This window comes from Lycorma delicatula, chromosome 1, assembly GCF_047948215.1.
Source record: "Lycorma delicatula isolate Av1 chromosome 1, ASM4794821v1, whole genome shotgun sequence".
NCBI lineage: Eukaryota > Metazoa > Arthropoda > Insecta > Hemiptera > Fulgoridae > Lycorma > Lycorma delicatula.
Genome location: NC_134455.1, coordinates 356,172,907 through 356,194,506, shown reverse-complemented (window position 1 = coordinate 356,194,506; position 21,600 = coordinate 356,172,907). Strand labels below are relative to the sequence as shown.

General features: G+C 31.5%; 1 protein-coding gene across 2 annotated transcripts in view; it reads left to right on the top strand.

The window, feature by feature from the left end:
- Nucleotides 1–21,600, top strand: part of anchor (integral membrane protein GPR155 homolog anchor) — an 88,786-nt gene that overhangs the window by 51,063 nt on the left and 16,123 nt on the right. For both annotated transcript variants that reach the window (XM_075382537.1, XM_075382536.1), the window contains 4 exons: nucleotides 6,435–6,590; nucleotides 9,804–9,887; nucleotides 13,259–13,458; nucleotides 20,208–20,344. In XM_075382537.1, the coding sequence (XP_075238652.1) occupies nucleotides 6,435–6,590; nucleotides 9,804–9,887; nucleotides 13,259–13,458; nucleotides 20,208–20,344 (577 nt within the window). The remainder of the gene's footprint in view (nucleotides 1–6,434; nucleotides 6,591–9,803; nucleotides 9,888–13,258; nucleotides 13,459–20,207; nucleotides 20,345–21,600) is intronic.

Genomic DNA, 21,600 nt, shown 5'->3' with positions numbered 1-21,600 from the left:
ATGCTGTTTATTTTCTGGATAATCCTTTATAAATAATTAAATTTAGATTTAGAGTATTTCTATTAATTTTTAAAATTAGTTAAAAACAACAAATTTTGTCTGCCATATTGTAAGTAAACTTATTCTCTTGTAATATAGTAGTAATCTGGATAATAAAAAAATTTGCAGTTCATGGTTAAATAAAAAATATGAATTTTTTTAACGGTAAACAGTAATTAAAAATAATTTTTGTTAAATATGTTATTAACAAAGGGCTAGATTATAGTTTATCAGCAAATATGATAGTAGATATGGAATTTTTTACATGTATTTTTAAGCCAGTACTCATAAGAAAGTTCATTTTTAGACACAGGTGTTTATAAATGAAATGTACACTTTTCATAGCTTATTAAATTTATTTTTTATGAGTTCAGATAAGTACATCATTCATACAATTATATAGAATTCTTCTATATAAAAATTCTTTAAGTTTTTATTTATAAATGTTCAATGTGTACACTGTGTAAGATGACAGATATCAACACAGTAGTCAAATTCGTCTCACACGTGTAAACATATTTCAGTCAACGTTAGCAACAGCATTTGTGATGCATTGTTTTAAGTTATTGATATCAACAGGAAGGGGTGGTAAAAAATTTTTTTCTTTTACATAACCCCATAAAAAGTAGTCACAAGGTGTTAGTTTGGACTATGTGTTGGCCAATGCTGAAACAGCATGTTTTCCTCATTTGCATGGCCAATCCATCGTCTGTGAGGTAAAAAATATCTATGAAGATAAGCAAAATACCAAAAAAATTTCCTACTCAGGAAGAACAATAAACATTTCACAATTACAACTTAAAAATATTCTCTGGTTTTTCTAGAATGACACATCAATGGTGTCTCTATATATTTGTTAACTATTTTGTTATTTATACTCATATCTTTGTCTTTACATTCGGTTTATTTTTATTATTCATAACAAATCTAATCTCTATGCTTTAAGTCATGAGATAATATTCTAAATTATTGTAAGATAAAAGAAAAAAAAATAACACCTAAATTTCCAGGGTCTTATTTTCATGAATCCATAATGAGGGGAATTCTCAAAACTCTAAAGTATCAAGATTTTACATATGGTTTATACATGTGATTTTAATAAAAGTGGGATACAGGCGAACTTGTATACTTAAACTATACCAAACTCTGGTGAATTATTTAAGATATCAAAGATACTTTGTTCAGATTTCAAAGATACTTTTTGATCTGTTATAAGCATTTTTTAGAATGTAAAATCTCTTGATTCAAACCTTATGAAAGATTTAGTTACCATTTTACTGTGTATGCTCTTTGACGTCTATGGATGCTTCAGATCCATCATGTTCCTTCTGTACAGGATCTTAAATTAATTTATTGCTCCAATTTCTGCTACTGGATTCCAAAATCTGACTTAAAAACATAACTCATAGTAAATTTTATAACCTTTTTTACAGTTAAATCCAGATGTAGTGGGTTTATCTTTATTTTTACTTTATCTTGTGAAACTGGAGTATTTATAGCTAAGTTTTATTCACTAACATTTATAATACAATTATTGTAGCTAGAAATTACCATATTTTGTAAGTATGTTAGTAAGAACTCCTCAAACGCTCTCTGATATGTTTATATTTCATCTGAAAATTTCACATTTACATGCACTTATTTCACTGCTTAAATACTGTAATGAATATGTGTCAGTTTCTGCTGAATATCTTGCTGCATAGAAATTCCAGCCTACTTTAGCCACTTAAGTAGTTTTTATTTAATAAAGCATTATGTAGGCATTAACGAATAGTAGTTGATCATTACCTGACTATTTATGGTTTATAAAATGTCACTAAGGATGATAAAGTGAGTAGTATTTGGCTATTGCCATCAAGGAACTGATACATTAGACACTTTATAACTATGGAAGTTACACAAGAAAGTATTCATGAAGAAGTTATCCTTTCTACAGTTTTCCAGTTGGGTTATAATAAGTTAACATTTTAATTCTTATGTCATGTGGTGATGCTCCAATATATTTATTGTTGTATAATTATTATATTGTTTATCACATATTTGTCATTCAGTGTTGGAATGCAAATTTAAACTGTTATCTTGTTTTAAGTGATGAAGTGGCCGGTTATCATATTAAATGTGGAAAGAAATTAAAATTTTTTCTTGCCAGAAATAAAAGTGTATAATGTATTCATGTATAGTAGTACTTAATGCAATTTTTTTTAGTTTTGGCTAATTTTAACATTTTTAATCAAAATTTAAAAAATGGTTGAGAATTGCCATCTGCCATCAGCAGAAAGTCAAATTCATATGGTTGATGGCAGATGATCGTCATCTATGACAATTAAGCAATTTTTGCATAGTATTAAAACAATGAATTTTGTAGTTTCTATTTATTCTTGCTATTATTTTATAACAGTTTGTAAAATTGAAAATCAATTCAATTTTTGTAATAATTTAATAAATATACATTTAATATATGAAGGATGGGATCATTTTTATTGATCAATAATTTACCTACTCTTATTTTTTACAGGAAAAAACTTTTGAATTATAACAGCTTTTGTATTTACTTTTCTATGATGTTTTATATAATAGTGTAGTGCTTTAAAAATCAAAACTTTGTCAGTTTTCATTTGAAATTTACAAACAATAATGCCACAGTGTTTCTACGTGACACAACATAAATTTGTTGAAATATATTACTATGCAAATAATTATGGTTTTCTTTTGAATTGTAAGAACACAATGGTTTTGACTGAATAATCTTTTTAATTTATGCATATTTGACATTGTTATTATTAAGATAAAAATTTTTATTATATTTTCTGCTAAGAAAATATTTTATACTAAGAATATATTTTTTTTATGTTGAGTACTGTTTACCTTTCCCAGCTTCATTCTATTATTATACAGAATGATTCAAAGAAACGGGAAATTTTGAAAGTTGTGTTAGTAGCCGTGGGGGATTGGTACCACTTGATAAGTGGCACCAGCCTCTCTAACCTAACCTGCCATTTAGTTGTCATGGATCCTTGGAGTGGTGCGCAACGTGCATTTGCTATCAAAGCGTTTTAAAAAAAACAATGACAGTGTGGAGGGAGCGTGTAGAGAATTTCGCCGTCATTTTAATCTGGGACGGCACAACCATATTCCATCAGCACGTGCAATTAAAACATGGATATCTAATTTTGAGGAAACTGGTTCGGCAATGAAAAAGAAACCTCCAGGCCGTGAGCAAACCGTCCGTATACCACAGAATGTTCAAGCTTTACAAGATGCTGTTACACGAAGTCCACATCGGTCAATCCGTCGTCTCTCAGCATCTTTACAATTGCATAGTTCAAGTGTTCAAGGAATGTTAGTGAAGGACTTGCAATACCATCCATACAAGTTGCAGATCGCCCAGGAAATGAAACCGAACGAAGCAGTTGTGTGAACACACTTCTGTAATGTAATGCTCCAGAAGATAAATGATAACGAAGAGTTTTTTCACGAACTCTGGATGTCAGACGAAGCGCATTCCCACCTCAGTGGATTTGTTAACAAGCAAAATTTCAGATACTGGGGACAAGGAAATCCTACGCAGCTACACCAGCGTTCGTTGCACAGCCAGAAAGGGACCATGTGGTGTGCTATGTCATCTTATGGTGTTATAGGCCCTTATTTTTTTGAGGATGATAATGGTCTTGCGATTACAGTGACGTCAGCTCGTTATGTAGCCTTGCTTGAAACCTTTGTTGTGGAACAACAAAAGAGATTTCCATCAATTCTTAACACAGCCTGGTTTCAACAAGACGGAGCAACGTCACATACTGCACGAATATCGATGGCAGCTGTATGCCGATTGTTTGGACAACGTGTCATTTCACGAAATGGTGACATTAGATGGCCTCCCAGATTGCCTGATCTCTCAGCTTGCGATTACTTTTTGTGGGGTCACCTTAAAAGCAAAGTGTTCCACAGTAGACCTGCTACAACGGAGGAAGAACTGAACGCAAAGATCCGAGAAGAAATTGCGGAAATTTCAGTTGAGATGCTACATCAAACCATGAACAATTTAACGAAGAGACTTCGTGAGTGTTTACGCAGAAGAGGAGATCACCTGGAAGATGTCTTTAAAAAATAAACTAAAATGTATGTATCCTAGAATGGCAACATTTGTACAATTACATGAAATAAAATTCATTTTCCAAAAATAATTTTTCATTAACGTTATTTAATTTTAAAAATTTGTGTTGTAAAATTTATGCATATGTTTATATACATATATATAAAAAGAACATTTCAATTCAGGCATTTGATCTAATTAAATAGAACGCTTATGAGTTTAACGTGAGTAGTAAAAGAGAGTTAAATCAATGAAAAGTACAAATTGAATTCCCATTTAAGGCAGTATGACAGCATATGAAGTGTTTGGTTATAATTTGTTGTTTTAGTATTATCTTTAAATCAAGTTGGGAGATATGTGTAGGAATGGAATCGTAAGCATAATTGCTACTTTTACATAATGTTATCTTGAAAATAATTATTGTTTTGATGGTAAAGTAGTAGTTTAAACTGTTAAAGTGTATCTGTAAAATTAGACATACGAGGTGTGTGAGAAAAGTAATGAGACTGACTTTTTACCTACCAAAGTTTTTATTTTATTCAAACAATATTATCCCCTTCAAAGTAATTCCCTTGGGCAGCAGCTATATAGTGGTGGAGTCGTTCCCATTCCTGGTAGCAGCGCTGAAAGGCTTCAACTGGTAGGGCTTTTAACTGGTCAGTCACAGTTTTTTGAATGTTCTCTAGAGTTCCAAAATGACGTCCTTTTAAGACATGTTTCAATTTTGGGAAATGGAAAAGTTACAAGGACTCAAATCAGGTGAATAGTGGGGTTGAGGAACCGTAGGAATGCGTTTTGAGGTAAAAAATTCCCTGATGGAAATGGCCGTGTGACACATGGCATTGTCAGGATGAACCATCCACTTTGTCTGCAATGTCTGGTCTCACGCGAATCACTCTTTTCCTGAGCCTTTCAAGGACACCTTTGTAAAACACTTGGTTGACAGATTGTCCTGGAGGAACAAATTCTTTATGCACAATACCCCTACTATCAAAAAAGCAAATCAGCATGGTTTTGATCCTTCATTTGCTTTTTCGACATTTTCTCGGTGGAGGAGATGATGGAATGTGCCACTCTTCACTTTGCCGCTTTTTTTCAGGACTGTACTCAAATATCCAGGATTCATCACCTGTGATCACACGATTGAAGAATTCTTGGTCATTGTCAATCCTTTGAAGTAGATCGACGCACACGTTTCTTCGATTGTACTTCTGTTCCATTGTGAGGTTTTTCGGCACCAATTTCACACATCCAGATTGTCTGTCAAAATTTGATGTACGGTGAAAGTGTTTAAATTTAACTGTTCACTCATCATCCTTATTGTTAAACGACGGTCTGATCTCACAAGAATCCTCACACGCTCAACGCTTTTGTCAGATTTTGAAGTTGAAGGTTTCCCTGAGCGAGGTTGATCTTCAACGTGTTCTCGGCCTTCCAAAAATGATTTGTGCCAGTGGAAAATTTGTGCTCTTTATAAGTAATGTTCCGCATAGGCCGGTTTCAACTTTTCAAAGGTCACACTCACGGATTCCCCAAGTTTAACACAAAACTTGATTGCACAACGTTGCTCTAAATTCCGATATTCCATTTTCATAACAACAAAACACACCTTCCCTGATGGCGCTGTCAAAAATAATGTGTTGGCTGAATGGAGTTGAAACTCGTACTGAGCATGTGGAAGGGGTGAACAAACTGGTCTAGCACAGACCGGTAGACTCAGTGTTGTCAGATTGCTCGCAGTGTTACCATTCTCATTACTTTTCTCACACACCTCGTACAATTTTAGTATGACACACAAATCTACTTTTTATATACAAGTACACCAGTTAATTAATATAGATTTGTATGTTGAGTGAAAGGGTTGAATAGAGCTGATGAATCTTGTTGCATGCATATTGCCCTTGAATTTTTTGTTTTTGTTGCTACATTAATTAAAATGTTAACAATAGAAAACAGTTTTCAATAAAAAGATTTTTGTGATGTAAATAATTTTGAGTTCAAACTTTTAATTTTTTTTCATCTGTCATCTCACTCATTCTAATCAAATTGAGTAAAAATCCCCTCACACATTCTTCAGGAACTTGAAGGGATTTTTGCAGTCATACTATGGTCATAAAATTTTTCAGCTACTCTGCAGTAATGTGTTTCCGAAAAAGGTATCTGGATTTTTTTTAAACTGGGAGAAGAGTTTGAATGGAAGTGAATGACCAGAAGTTATTATTTTTTAAAATAGAATCAAATAATGATATCATAAATATTACTTGTTACAGTGTTATGGATTATCTGACTGCACTTTTGATTTTAGGTTGCAAGTGCCATGGTTTTGTGTACTTTCTTATCAGCTCCATTAATGGTCTCTTCTGCAAGAATGGTTTTAGCATCTACTTTGGATATCAGAAATGCTTTAGCTGTTCTGAAATCATTAGAACTCGATCTTAGTGTTGCGGGAATTATATTATCTGTAAGTATTAGTTGGTATTATTATAAATGGATGTTTTACCTTTTTGCATTGAACATGCCTGATGGGTGATTATTATACTGCTTCCCACAAATATGTTAAGTCAGTCAGACGTAACTGATGTTTTTGTTCACTCATATAATTTTAGCTATTTTTTTACTATATATTGATACATTATTCTGACTAATATTTATTAAGATTACACATTTTTCCATTGGTAATTTAGTAAATAGACTTTTTTCAATATAATATAGTATGTTTCTGCAATTAAACTTAATAATTCAGTGAGATTTCATCTAATACTTGGTTTACAGATAAAATTATTTCTGTAATTTATATATATATATATAAACATGCACTCATGTGCACACACACGCGTGCGCACACTTAACCCATACCAGTAACCATTCTCATACTGATACACTTGGATCTTGTATTCATGTATATTTTATTTATTTATCACTTCTATTTATTGCCTGTTACTTACGCAGTATGTCGGAATGGTTCCCAAAATAAATGAAATAAAACTACAGATTTAAAGATAAACAAATTGATTCACATCAGGCCTCTACGTAGAACCCTTCTCTAGTTATACACTCATTGCAGCGCTGGTAGAGCCCGTCAAATGCTCTGGAGAAATCACTTTGTGGAATTGCCTTCAACTGCTTGGTGCAAGCCCTTTGGATGGATGGAATGTTATCGAAAAAGTGGCCTTTCATCTTAAACTTGAGTTTCGGGAACAGAAAATTCTCTGCTGGAGCTAAGTCGGGTGAATAGGGTGGGTGGGATAAAACTGTGATTAGATTTTTGGCGTAATAATGTGTTAAAACTGTTGGCATGTGTACCGGGGCATTGTGCAAGAGAGTCTCAATTGCCCAGATCCTGGTATTCGAGCCAGATTCAATGAATGCGATGCATTAGGTTTTCATTACTTCCAAATAGAATCTTGAATTCAAGGTTTGACCAGTTGGGACAAATTCATGATGAATCAGGCCCTTTGAGTCGAAGAATGCAATCATCATCGTTTTCACTGTTGATTTTTTCTGCCTGACTTTTGCCAGTCTTTGTGCTACAGGACTCAACCAAGCAGTGGATTGACACTTTGTTTGTGGATCATGCATGATGCACCAGCTTTCATCCCCAGTTACAATTGTTTTCAAAAAATTTGGCTCGCTATCGGTAGTTTCAACGAAGTCTTGAGTGCAAGAAAGACTTTGTTTTTGTTTTTCAGTCAATAAGTGTGGATTGAAATGAGAGCACACCTTACGGCAATTCATTTTTTTCTGTTAGAATTGTACGTACCTCATTTTTACCCTTGTAAAATGTTTAGCCCTTCTGCTATGGCTCGAAGAGTAAGATGAGGTTATTCGAGCAGGAGCGCATGCACTTTTACAATGTTTTCGTTGTGAACAGCTGTTGATGGTCTCCCGCTTTGTTCGTCGTCATCCAACGACTCTCTGCAATCTTTAAACTGTTTCCACCATGTGTATGTTGTAGTACGAGATGGGGTTTCAGTTTGCTGTATCATAGAATAAGTTTCAACACAAAAGATTTTTGATGTTGAACACAAAATTTTATCGCGCTTCTCTGTTCCATGTCGCAAGCTTGCACAAGGTCACATGAACACAATGTACACGGCCAAATATAAATAAAGTCTGAGTGATGAAACATGATGAAATTTTGTACACACTTACCAGACATCATACTACATAGTTTCTTGGTTGTCCGAGAGATGGTGCTACTTGTATCAAATACATAAATATAGTTCAGGAACTTTTCAGACCTACTGTGTATGTGTAACCATTCATTTGTTTCTTGCGTGATGTATAGCATTACAATTATTGTTACAACAGCTTTTGCTTATACAAAACTAGTAATACAGTTTTATATTCTTTCTTTAGTGAATACTGAACCAGTTATCTTTTACTCAATATCCTAAATCATTTTTATCACATTTTCAAGTGATTGCTGATCATCTCCACAACAAAGACATATTAATTTTACTTGATAACTTAAATTCAGACCTGGATAATATTATTTATGAAACTGTTTCTCTAATTCACTCTAACAATTGACGTGATTTTATTGATAACAAGACAGATGTTGAGGAAGGAGATGAGGTGACAAATGAGTGGTTTCCCACAATATGAAACTGATACCAGACTTACACTACACAAACATTTACTTTCAGAAGGTGCCACCTACCTTCTGAAAGTAAAGTCAATCTTTTTAAGACCCATATTCTGCTGAACCAGTATACAAATACAAACCAAATTGATTCACCCAAGCACAGAAATATACATTAAATAAGATGACTTACCTTATTTCTTCGTAAACGTTACCTTATTTTTTTACAAAAACGTTTTTGTGGAAACCCACATCTTCAGGTGTATTTTATTTTAAACATTTTATATCAAATTACATACCATACTCAAATACATCCAAATTTATCGAGGTAAATATACATTTTTTTTTATTTTAAAAATTAATAATAAATTAAAACTTTTTTAAATTATAAATTATAGAAATTAAAAATTAAAAACTATTTATGTAAAATATGATATCAAATTTGGTAAAAATTAAAATAAATAATTAGGACTAAAATTGACCGTGTAACTTGGCAAGCCAATTTTACAGTACTGTGTGGATCTGAATTAAATTAAATTGAATTATACATTTTCATTATTTGAAAATGTGCTGCCATATACTGCAGCCTTTATAAGTGTGTCATTATATATAACACACTTTATAAAAGTTCACCTTTTATAAACTTTATAAGTTTATAGTAAGTCCTAAAATAATACAAATGAAAAGGTTTATTAACATGTTCTCTTTTAATAACTACTTGAAAACCAACTTATAAAAAAATAAAGGGAATATATTGTATGAACTTCTTAATTAGTTTTCTGAAGGATGTAAATAAAAATATGTACTTAAGTATGTGAAGTCAAGTTCAGATGTGAAGAAGCTATAAAGTAGAAGAAAATTGATAGTGAAAGGAATAACTGCATCTCACCAGTATGATGAATATTGGCTAAGAAGATTAATTACTTGTCTTACATTGAGCTTGGTGATCGGTTCTAATATTTATTTATCTTTTTCAGTGATTCTTAGCGTATATTTCTGTAGTAAAATCATATATGAAACATTTTTTGTTTAGCTACTTTTTTTTAATGAGATTTTATATGTCCTCACTGTAATTCTGCTTTTTTTCAGATTTGGATAATAGTTGTATTTGTTGTTAATAAAACCTACAAAAAAATTACACACCGAATTATACTTTTATTACTTCTTTCAAGGGTAAGTGTTATTATAATAATTTGTAAGTTACTTTTTGCCAACTTATTTCATAAATTATAATTTATTACACTAAAATTAGTTGGTTTTAAAATATTAATGTTTTGTCAATTCCTTTCAGTATATATATATATATATATATGTTAAAGTTTGTTTAATTTACGTATATATAAAACAGGTATGTTAATATTATAGTTTAATAGCTGATATTTTAATATGTAGCTGATTAATTCAATATTTATCATGACAGCTATCAGTTTTTAGATATAACAAAGGTAATGTATTATCTGATATGATATTTTATATCCGATCATGAATCTATGGATTCAAATTGCAAAATTTTCAATCCCTTGTACTAACTTCAAGCTTATTTGGTGAATTAATCATCAACCAGAAGAAGTAAGTTAAGCTTGCTATTTTAATGGGTTTATTGGCAAATTAACAATCAACCAAAAAAAGGAAGTAAGTTATGCTTGCTATTTGGTGTGTTCATTGATGCATTTTAATAATTGATAATTCACTGTTTTAATTGTTTTTTAATGAAAATATTTGTTATCTGGTTGTAAAAGAAAATTAATATTGGTGTTTTTTTCTCTGTTGTTTTTATTTTAAATGATGTTTGTTGATGTATAATTTATTCGTCAATAACAGACATTCAGGTACTATTCCATTCTAATGGAGCTACTCTGGACTTTTTAATTTTATGGTATTCAAGATTAATTTTATTAGTCAGTGTAACATACATATTCCCTTTTGTTTTCTTCTTAAATCTTTCTGTTTTCATTTTGCAAAAAATTAAAAATATTCTGAAATTAATATGCCAGTATCATAATAAAAATACAAATGTTACTTTTCCATTTCAGTGGCTTCATACACAGTTTTGAAACATTCACTTTTCTTTCATCATATTTCACTATTATAACACCTAACCTAACTTTCTTAAAGTTTGTGAATAATAAACGGCAGGTAGGTTAAGGTTAAGTTTAGGGATTTAAAGATTATTTTTGTATATACACACATATAAACACATTTTTGTTTCTATTAATAAAGAAAAACATAGTATAAAAGAAATAAATTTCACTTCTTACAGTAAGTAGTTAGATATTTGTGTTTGGTGGTCAGACATCTTTTTATAGCTGTCAGTATTTTGTAATAAGGATTGTTACTTTTAATTTGATAATGTCACATGAATTTAGTGAAGTAACATTTCATATGATGTTGCACGATTCCACGATGCCTTTTATTGTACCACTTAGCACAACAATTCTCCATATACTTTCGATCATTTGGATGTTAAGCAGCCACATCACAATTTATGAAATTATAATTGTGATTAGTTTTAAAGTATGGATGTGCTTATTTATTACGTATGTGCCAAAATGGTCTGATACTATGGTCGATTCTTCCCTCTATATTCTTGTCAATAATGTCACAGTTGATCTAGCTGGGACTATCAGAAGGAAAAATTTGACTTTTTCACAACAGTTTCCTCCGAAAATCCACTATCGAAGCAAGACCTGACTGGTGTAGTTTTGCTGCACAAAAAGTGCTTTTGTTCTCATCCCATAATTTTTGTGTATGGCCTAGAATCTATTTTTTTAGCTAAAATCTTTTGGACATAGTTATTCCAATCCAACATCATCTCATGGGACATGTTCACATTATGTTATTGAAGGTAAATTCATGGGCCTATGACTGACTGTGTGTATCACATCAAACTGACCTCACTGCTATTACATTTCATACAAGTGAATGGAAAATTAATATTAAATAACTGACGATTTGTGTTAACATTAATATTGTTAATTGTAAAAAAAAATTAGGTGGTGCTGGTCTTAAAAAGTACTGTAAAAACTTTGGTCATGTACCAATAATTGGATTGTAAATCTAATGAATAAATAAGCTAAAATAATGGAAGTTACAAGATTTTGGGCTGAATTTTTAAAGCCTGGGAAAGTTGGTGAACCTAGAAAGCTAGTGACCTGCTTTTTTCTTTGTGCACTTTTTGGAATTCTTGAAAGAATGATGTTGCCTTGTGTGTTACATCCTTGTAAAGTAAAAGTCATACCATATTAAGTAGTTTTGGTCTAGTAAATTAAGGAAAAAAATTCTTTAATTTGGCCCAGCATATAGAGAATGACTCTTAAGTGAAGACAGCTAACAGCTGTAGGGAGTTGACTGCTGCATATCATACAGTCAACCAAGAATATTGTGTAATTAACTCAAGTATAATTTGTACAGCTTGACAAAAATTACAGGCTGATGAGTTTAAAAAAATCCATTTTCCAGATTAGATTTTTCTGTATTACATTTACATAGTAGAAAAAGATTGTTGCTAGAAAATGAAAAATGGACTCTCTCAGTAAAATCTTAAAGCCTCAGTATTATTATAGTATCTATGCTAATAATCACTTCAGAAAGAAGTTAAACAGTTTATTAACCGGGTGATAAAACAGGTGCTGCTGCTCAGTAAATATCTTTCTGAGATTGAAAGCAAATTTACAAGATTTCTCATTAAATTATTATGATAAGAATTCTATTCCAATAAGAATCACCTCACACCAGACTCCATCAAGATACTGTTGTGCCATTTCTATTTAAATATAGCAAGACCAGGAATAGTTAAAATAGTTTGAAGGAAAATAATTCTGTAATTCACCAAAATAACTGACTTAAAATTAGACTAATTTTTTTTTTTTAAACAGTACTGCTTAGAAAATAAATGAAAAATATTGTACAAAAAATAACAATATCTGTATGTTTTAAGTTTGGAGAGCAAGTGTTCTGTGTTCTTGGCTCATGGCTCTGCAGCATATTCATCTCCAAAGAGGCCTCTTGTGATGAATACGCTGCATCTGACTGGAACACTGTAACCCCTATAAAGCAAGCATCATTTTTACGAATATAAAAGTGTGAATAGTAGTAAATCTGTGCCTCAGAGCAATTCCTAGTGGGAGACCAATTATTGTCAGGAGTAGCACCACTAGAAGAGAGATGATTTAAAGTTATGGCTTAAAGTAGGGGTGGTGGGTAAAGTTTAATTAAGTACAAGTGATGAAAATTGCTCTTTTTGGATGCCATCTACGAGAATATTTATTAAAATCAAATAATTAAATTACTAAAGTAAATTTTATAAAGAAGATGAAACCAATGTGGATTGTTCCTGAAAAATGCATTTATGGAGGCACTTAACCTCCCAAGTGAAAATTATATCATTTAAATTGGGTAAAAATTGGGATTGTTCACATACAATAATCCTCTCACAGATATCATGAGAATGTAGTCACCACATGGGCTTTTTTTGTTGTTTAAATGAACTGTTTTATTGTTTTCTGAATTTATTTTAATTTTATTTGTATTCTTGTATGTCGTAGATGTTGGCTTGTTTGTCAGCATTGGTTGGAAAATTACCTGGTGCTTTATCTGAATATTTAGAGTTTGCTTTAAGAGAAGTAGGAGGTCTAAGTGCTTGTCTTTGGGGAGCAGTATTGTCTACTACATTAATCTTCATTGAGTGCCAAAGTTGGAAATTATTATATGATCTACAGCCAGTTTTTGTTTTGTTGTGTTGGGGGTATGTAGCAGCATAATGTTTACTATTATTTTATTATTTTTTAAATATGAAATTGTATAAATCATTTTATGTAAACAAAACAAAATTGTTTTTTTTTTGCACTAGAGAGAAGAATTATGTAAATAATTGGCTCGAAGATTCCTTTATTAATTTTGATACAATATTCTAAGAACTTTCCTTTAGATATTTACTTATTAATTTTTATAATATTTATGCAAGGATTAGTTTGGTATAAAAATAAAATGATAAAAAACTTTAGTACACTAAAGTGGTCGCTATCCACTGCAACACATTTTTTACATTTTACAAGCTTTATTATTCTGTCTGAAAAATTTTCCCACTAGTGATTTCTCCATCTTTCATTTCCTCATAATTTTCAAACTGCTGTGATGCAAGCCATTGTTTCAAATTGAAAAAAGTAATGATCACTAGATATGAGGTCAAGACTGTGTGGAAGTTAAAGATTTTCTAAACAGTTGCGTTGATTCCTGAACCATTTTTGTGCAAAGTTCAAGTGAGCTTTATTGTGTAGAAACAATATTTTTTTGGGAGCTTCTCACATTTTTTATTCTGAATAGCACATCAGAAAGTCTTTAAAAGTTTTTCAGTGTCTATCGGTATTAATAGTACTTATATGATCAAGGAGCTGAATAAGTAATATCTCTTAGTTCTCCTTAAAAGACGTGGTTTTAAGCTTCTTGTCTGAGCACTCTTGCTTCATTTTCTTGGGCCTCAGAGATGATGAATGCTGCTAATACACTGGTTGCTGCCTTGCTTTAATATTAGTGTACAATAACCTAGTTTCATCTTCAGTCACAATGTGGTTAAGCATTTCATTTCTCTCATTTTTGTTGTGTTGTTTGCAGCAGCTGAAATATTAAAGGTGTTTTCTTTGTGTTTATTTATCAACATTTTTAGTACTCGCTCATGTGAGAATTTTTATTTCTGAAAAGAAAAAATATCATTTTTAAACACTGTAAATTTCTTTGTGGATTCAGCAGCAGACTTATTTTTTGCTATTAAGAAATAATTTACTGGTTGAACCTCACCCTTTGGGTGACTACTTATTTTAGCACTCATTTCTTTTCCATATTCTCATCCATAAACATAGAAGCTCACTCACCCGTATCAGTATATGTGTATCTGATTGCACATGAAACTTAACCATAATGTCCAAGATTTAAAAGAAATCTTCACTATTGTTAATGAAATCAATTATGTTTAAACATAAGAGTGCATTATAATTTTGCGTTGTATGCAATTAATTATCATTATTTAATGCATGTGATGTACTTTACATTTCACTATCAAATTTTTACTAGTTTATTTAAGTTATGATCTGCCCTTATAACAAATTCACGACTACCACTCAATTTTTCACCTTAATGTTACTGCAGTCCACGTAGACTTTACTTCCAGTTATTTATTTTCTTCTCTTTTCTAACCCTTGATAGTAAATTTCTTCCATTTTGGTAAATTACGTATTTATGTAGACTGGCTGATCCACAGACATTCCCAGCTGTTTGATTTAAAGTTTCTTTTTACATTTTCTTGTTAAACTTTGTCTGTATTTGTCCACTGACCATTTTAACGATAATTCTGGCTGTTGATTTCCTTAAACAATGGCACACACCTATTATCCTTTCATTTATTCTAATTTCACATGCCTTACAGGAGTGTGGGTGGAGAAATCTGTTAGTTTCTGGGATATCGTATATTTCACTGGTATTATATCTATACGATCTCAGATGTATAGATTAAAAGGTGAGAAGTGTAGATTATCTCATATGAATAAATAAGAATCATTATTAATATCACATAATCTGTGTCTGATTTTATTTCTTTTTATGCTTCCTAATCAAATTGATTTATGATTAGATATATCATTTAAATTAATGAGTATGTAATTAAACAGGTCAGCTTTTGTTTAAAAGATGTTAATATTACCGTGACTTATGTTCATTAATCCCTTAACATTTTCTATAGAGATTTATATAAAAAAAGAATTTACATGGTTTGGGTTGCGTAACCTCAGTTACATGCAGATACCATTTCATAAAACTTGGATTTAGTTATTGCCACTTATTCTTATTTCATACTCATTTATTTTCTTAAATGTTATAGTTTTTATAAAAAAATTTACATGTATTCATACTTTAAGCATATTTATTGTCTTCCAGTTAATAATATTTCTTGTTTAAGGTATAAACATTTTTTGTATATTTCTGAAATGACATAAGCACTTCTTTAATTGTTTGTGTTTAAATTATTATATATTTACTTATAATAAAAATGTAAATGTGTGATTTTATATTTATATTAATTTGTTATAACCTGTTTTAATGTAATATTTACATGTTTATATACGAGATAGATGGGAAGTCTCGTTACATTGCAATAAACCCAGTTTAATCAGGCTCTACTGCTGCCATTTTTCATCACTGATGTTGCTCATTGCTGCTGGAAAAAGTGGGGAGGATAAGCCTTGGTGGGGATTGCCTGGTGTGTTCATTTTTGGTGGGATACAAGTGCATTCACTGTTGAAGAGTGTTTGTTGGCTTGTGTGTGGGTCCACGAACATTCATACATTAGTAAAACATTGGAGAACATTGTGAATTACTTTTTTGTGTGTTTTGGGAAGTCGTTACCATCACGTCAAACATTACTGACATGTGAGAAGAAGGCTATTGTAACAGGAAATTTTCTTGAAATTTTCAGTGGGAGCCGAGCACTTGAGTTGAAACATGTGCTGCTCTGAAGGAATCAATTCAACGATCACCGATGAAATCAATGCACAAACATTCTGCAGAGTTAGCCATTCCAAGATTGACAATGCAAGACCATACGGGAAAGGACTTGAAAGTTAAAGGCTTTTGTCCATTCATAGTTAATGAGTTGACTAACAATGATCTTGATTGAGATGTTTATGCATGTCAGTTATGCTTGAATATGCTTGAACACTTTCCAAGAGCAAATGATAAAAAGAATGTCATATTCTCAGATGAGCGTGTGATTTATTGAGGCCCTCATAACTGAAATGTTTTTTCTGGGTGAAAACCAGTTCTCACTTTTTTTTTAGGAAATTGAACACCATCTTTCTCATATTTAATTTGGGTTGGGATGACAGCTGAACATCTCCATGGTCCTTATTTTTTCACTGGTGCAGTTAATCAACACAGTTATCTGAGAATGATAGATGATTACTTGCTTCCAGAATTAATGGCAAAAGGGATCATTGATGTAATTATGTTTCAGCAAGACGGTGGTACAGTACATTTTGCTTTGAATGTCTGCAGAAGCCTCAATGAAATTTTTCTGAATTGCTGGATCAGATGTAGGTCAGAAGAGTTACTGGTTCTATTGCCTTGGCAAGTAAGAAGCCTTGATCTCACCAAAGCTGACAATGCACTCTGGGATTTTGTAAAAGAAGCGATTTGAAAACAACAGATACATCAACAACAAGCAGCTCCAAAACTGTGTTCGAACAGCATTTGAAATGATCATCCCTGATATGTTGTTTTGGATGAACAACCAGACGTGGAGCAATACAGCAACAACGCATACAGCTGTGCTTTGAACTTGGTGGAACCCACACAGACAATATTTAGATCCATAGAAGAGACTTACCACCTAACCTGTTTTGTGATATTGGACATGATATTGAATGTGTATTTGAATTTAAGAGCTTGTTACTGTTCAATATTCGCTTTTTTTATCAACTTGCATTTTTGTGACATAGAGGAAAATTGTTAATTGTTAATAATGATTTGGTAGAGATATAACTTCTTCTTTTTTTTTGTAGAAAATGATTGCAAAAAACTTTCTGTTTTCATTTAATTACTTATGGCAAGCCTGCAGTAATCTACAACTTATTACTATGGTTTGTATATTTGTGGAAGTATACATATTCTTTTTCTTGTAGTAATCAATCCTAGGATTAGTTTGCAGCAGTTTTTCTCCTCAGGCAATTCTATCTTGTGCTAATCTCCTTTATTTTCATTTACGTTTTACACCCAGCATTCTGTATGGTCTTTTCTATACATCTTATTTCCATTAAAAAGAGTTCTTTGCACATTATGCATAAGTAATTGTAATAATAACTTGTTTAAAACATGAGAATGCCTAAAAATGATAATCCTGGTTTGCCTAATTAAAATAATAGATTGTAGTATTTGATAGGCAGTAAAATTTAAAATACTTTATTCGTTTGTGTAGATTGTAAATGCATGTGTGAATGTCCATTTGCGTATCTTGCTCTGTAAAGAAAATATTATGAATATATGTGTCAGGTCTTTTGGGAAGGATATATTCAGAGATTAATAGAAGGTGCTATGTTCTGCTAATAGTGTGGATACTGGAATTGTATTTTTACTGTTTGCAATAATTTTAAATAGGAATTGTGGAGAAAAGTTTAGTTAGTTTGTATTCCCTTGGAACACATTTTCTGTAAATCATAATTAGTAGAAAAATAATTAGTGTAAGAAAATATTAATGATTTTCAATTAGTTTTATTGTTTTTTTGCCAAATTTTGTATTTATAGGCTAAATATGCTAAAAAAATCTCTAGAATCTTGTAGTTAATTGTATTTATAAATAATATACATATATATATATTGTTAACACATATACGCCTAATTTAATATCGGCAGATGAACATGGTAGCAACTCAGATGTGAGCTGGCGCACAGTATACATACACGCTGATACAAAAATTACTCCCACCATGCAGACGACCGCACAGTTTTCCCACCATATATGCTGTGCACCATATATATATATTTTGTCACCGAATGGCTTTGATGGCACATGGCACTTAATAACCTTATAGTAGCCTTGAGAAGGGCTGTTGTCAGCAAATGGCTTTGATGGCTCGTAATTCATAACATGGTAGCCCTAAAAAGGGCCGTTTTTTGCATTAGCTCTGAGAAGAGCTGTTGGGTTCGGAAGCTGGTCTCTGGCGAAGTTGGGGAGTTGCAGCTCATCCATCAAAGTCAGACCGGGCTTCCCCTCTGTGGCAGTTGGGTCTCCACTACAGCGTGGCAGTGGTGGCCCCCAGAGCCCCTCAGTGTCAGGTCGGCATCAGTCATCCTTTGCCGACCGAGGCAGATCTGTCCGAGCGATCTCATGCTAGGCTGGCATCTGCTGCTGAGTCCACCAGCCAGGATGATTGAAGCCCGGCGAGCTGGAGCAGGAAGGTAGCGTCTGCGTTCAGTGTCTCCCTCGTCAGACCAGCCAGCCCTGCTGCTCTGGCAGGGATGTTGGCATCTACCAGGAGGTCCCACATTGAGCCAGCCAGGGAACTTCTTCTTCTTGGTCTTCTCCAGGTGGGGGTCGATGATGAATTAAAAATTCACTCCCGTGCACACTCTTTTATTGGAGCCTGAGAGTGGTGGGGCTGCAGCGCCACTATGGTTGGTAGAACTGTGCAGTCGTCTGCATGGCGGGAGTGATTTTTGTATCAGCGCGTATGTATACTGTGCGCCAGCTCACATCTGAGTTGCTACCATGTTCATCTGCCAATATTAAATTAGGCGTATATGTGGTACCAATATATATAATTAATAATAATGTAATTAAAGTACACTGATTATTATATGGAGAATAAAAATGTTAAAGGGTACTATGTAAGAAGGTAAATCACATCCTTAGAACCTTATGGTTCTGCAACACCAGGAGTGATTCATGCAGTAGGATTCTGGGAACTGAAGGAAAAATCCAGTGAACAGAGCATGTTTAATAAATTGGGTCTCATAGTTTTCTGAAGTTAAACAATACTGGAACATTGGGTTCAGTTTCACAGAGTGATTTTTAGCAATTATTGGTGGTTAATGACCATAAAATTGATGCCACTTAAGAATTTATAAAAAAAATATTATGGTTGTGTGTGTGCATGCATGCGTGATTGTGTAAAACAAAAATTAACATTTTTAAGTTTTATATTATTCCTCTGTACTGTTAAATTATATTTTAAATTTTGTTAATATAAACCACCTAGTACAGAATATTGAGATAAGACATCTTACCTTAATTTTACCTTAAAAGTAGATAACTGTGAAGGTACCTGTGGGATTCCACATCATCAGTCATGATGAAATATTTAATTAAACTGCATATTAAAATTTAAAAATTCTATATTAATTTATTACATGAGTGCTGCTATCTGTTGCAGTTTTTGTAAGACTGTGTCCGTCAAAACTGTTTGATATCTTATCAAATTGAAATTTTGTTTGCATTTATATATGCAATATTTTTCTAATATACTTAATTTTATGTCATCTTTATTAATATTTAATATTTCTAAATATAGTAGTATTAGATACACTTGTGAAATCTATTAAATCACACTAATGAAATCTATTTAAAATTTTATATTTTACTTTTAATTATATGTAATTTATGTATTTGGCTGCTGAAGATAGAGTAACGCTCCGAAAGTGCTACAGTCAAGTAAATGTTCTTATCTTTTTATTCTGACTATATGTGGTGGTTATAACATATAATTGTTTTAAATTATAACTACATATATTCATAAATAGGTATTTTGATAAAATGCTATCAAAGAGTTATCTGGTGTAGTATTTTTACCAATTACAATCTATGTAATTTACAGTCTCTTTGGTATTAATGATTTATTATTGTGTTTATGCCCTAATATATCTACTAGTGATATTTTAAAATGTAGTAATTTGTGGAAGACATTGTAGTAAAAATGAAAATAATTTTTGGTACTAATTTTTGTTTGTTTATAGTTTTCCTGTGTTTTGTGTGACACTCCTTATGATTCTTGTGATCCCTAATGATACTAAAGATGCATCAATAGAAATTTTTCAGTATGGAAATGGAGAAGCTATTCTTACTCTTTTTGTTCTTACTGTCTCTTTCATAGGTATTTCTTGGTTTTTATATTTAAAATACTTTTTTGTGTATTTTTAGCCTATATTAATTTAGATTTCAGAATGTTAACTTATGCAAGATTTAAATTTTTTTGTTTATCCTTAAGTAGAATGATTTATTTATTTTTACTATGACAGTATTTCTATTCTTTTGCGTTAGCAAAACATTTTGTTTATATTTAGTCACAACTAGGTAAAATACTTATAATGACTTATAATTGAAAATATTTCTTTTGAAGTTAGATATTTAAAAAAAAAAAAAATTCTTATAATCAAGTTTTTTGTCATACTATGAACTATTAACAAGAAAAATTATAATGCAAAATAGAATTGTAAGGAAAAAATAATTTTTTTTTTACAGTTCAGTTTGCATCAATGGAATTTGCAGTCATACACTTTGACCTGTTTTGTTTAAGGGCTTGGTAGTTTTTTAAACGTTATGATAATGTAGTTCTCAAAATTCAAGTTAAATGTCATTATGTTTATAGACTGAAAGTTCATAAAACAGTTTTTGTAGAATTTCTATTAATTTCATAAATTTTGTGTAAAACATTTATAGTAAGCTACATGAAAAATATATTTTAAGATGTGAAAATAATGTGTGTGCAGTTAAAATAACTACTTGTTTGGGTTTGCAGAACAATGTAATAAACACAAAAAAAAATTTAACATAAGTTCATATATTAATGTGCATTATTTTTTTAAAAATAGCAACCTTTGACTGCTAATAGCAGCCTTTGACTGTTAATAGTTGTTTCTAATGAATGTTAATTTAAACAAGTGTTTTCTAAAGTGTATGGTAACAATGGTTTTGTTCAGCCTCAATTGAATTTAGATTTTATAATATTGACAAGTCTCTAGTTTTGCATTATATCAATATTAAAATAAAATCACCACACAAACACTATGAATATTTCAGTGTCTGTATTTATGTCAAGAATTATTTCATTACTTACTTTCATTGAACAAATAAAACAAGAACTTTTCTATTGGTTGACTGGATGAATGTAGACACTTTCAAATACAAATGTTAATTGTTCATTCAATGTAACAGATGCTAAATAAAAATCTCTTTATGCCAGTATTTCTCACGTGAAAGAAATTCTCAACATCTAAAAATATCATCAGTTTATAAACATAGTGAATGTATGTTTTCCTATACAGAGCGATTCCACTGGCAATATTTTCTTTTTGTTTTTTGTTATTACTTGCAACATGCACTAAACGGTCAATATTCATAGATTCTTCA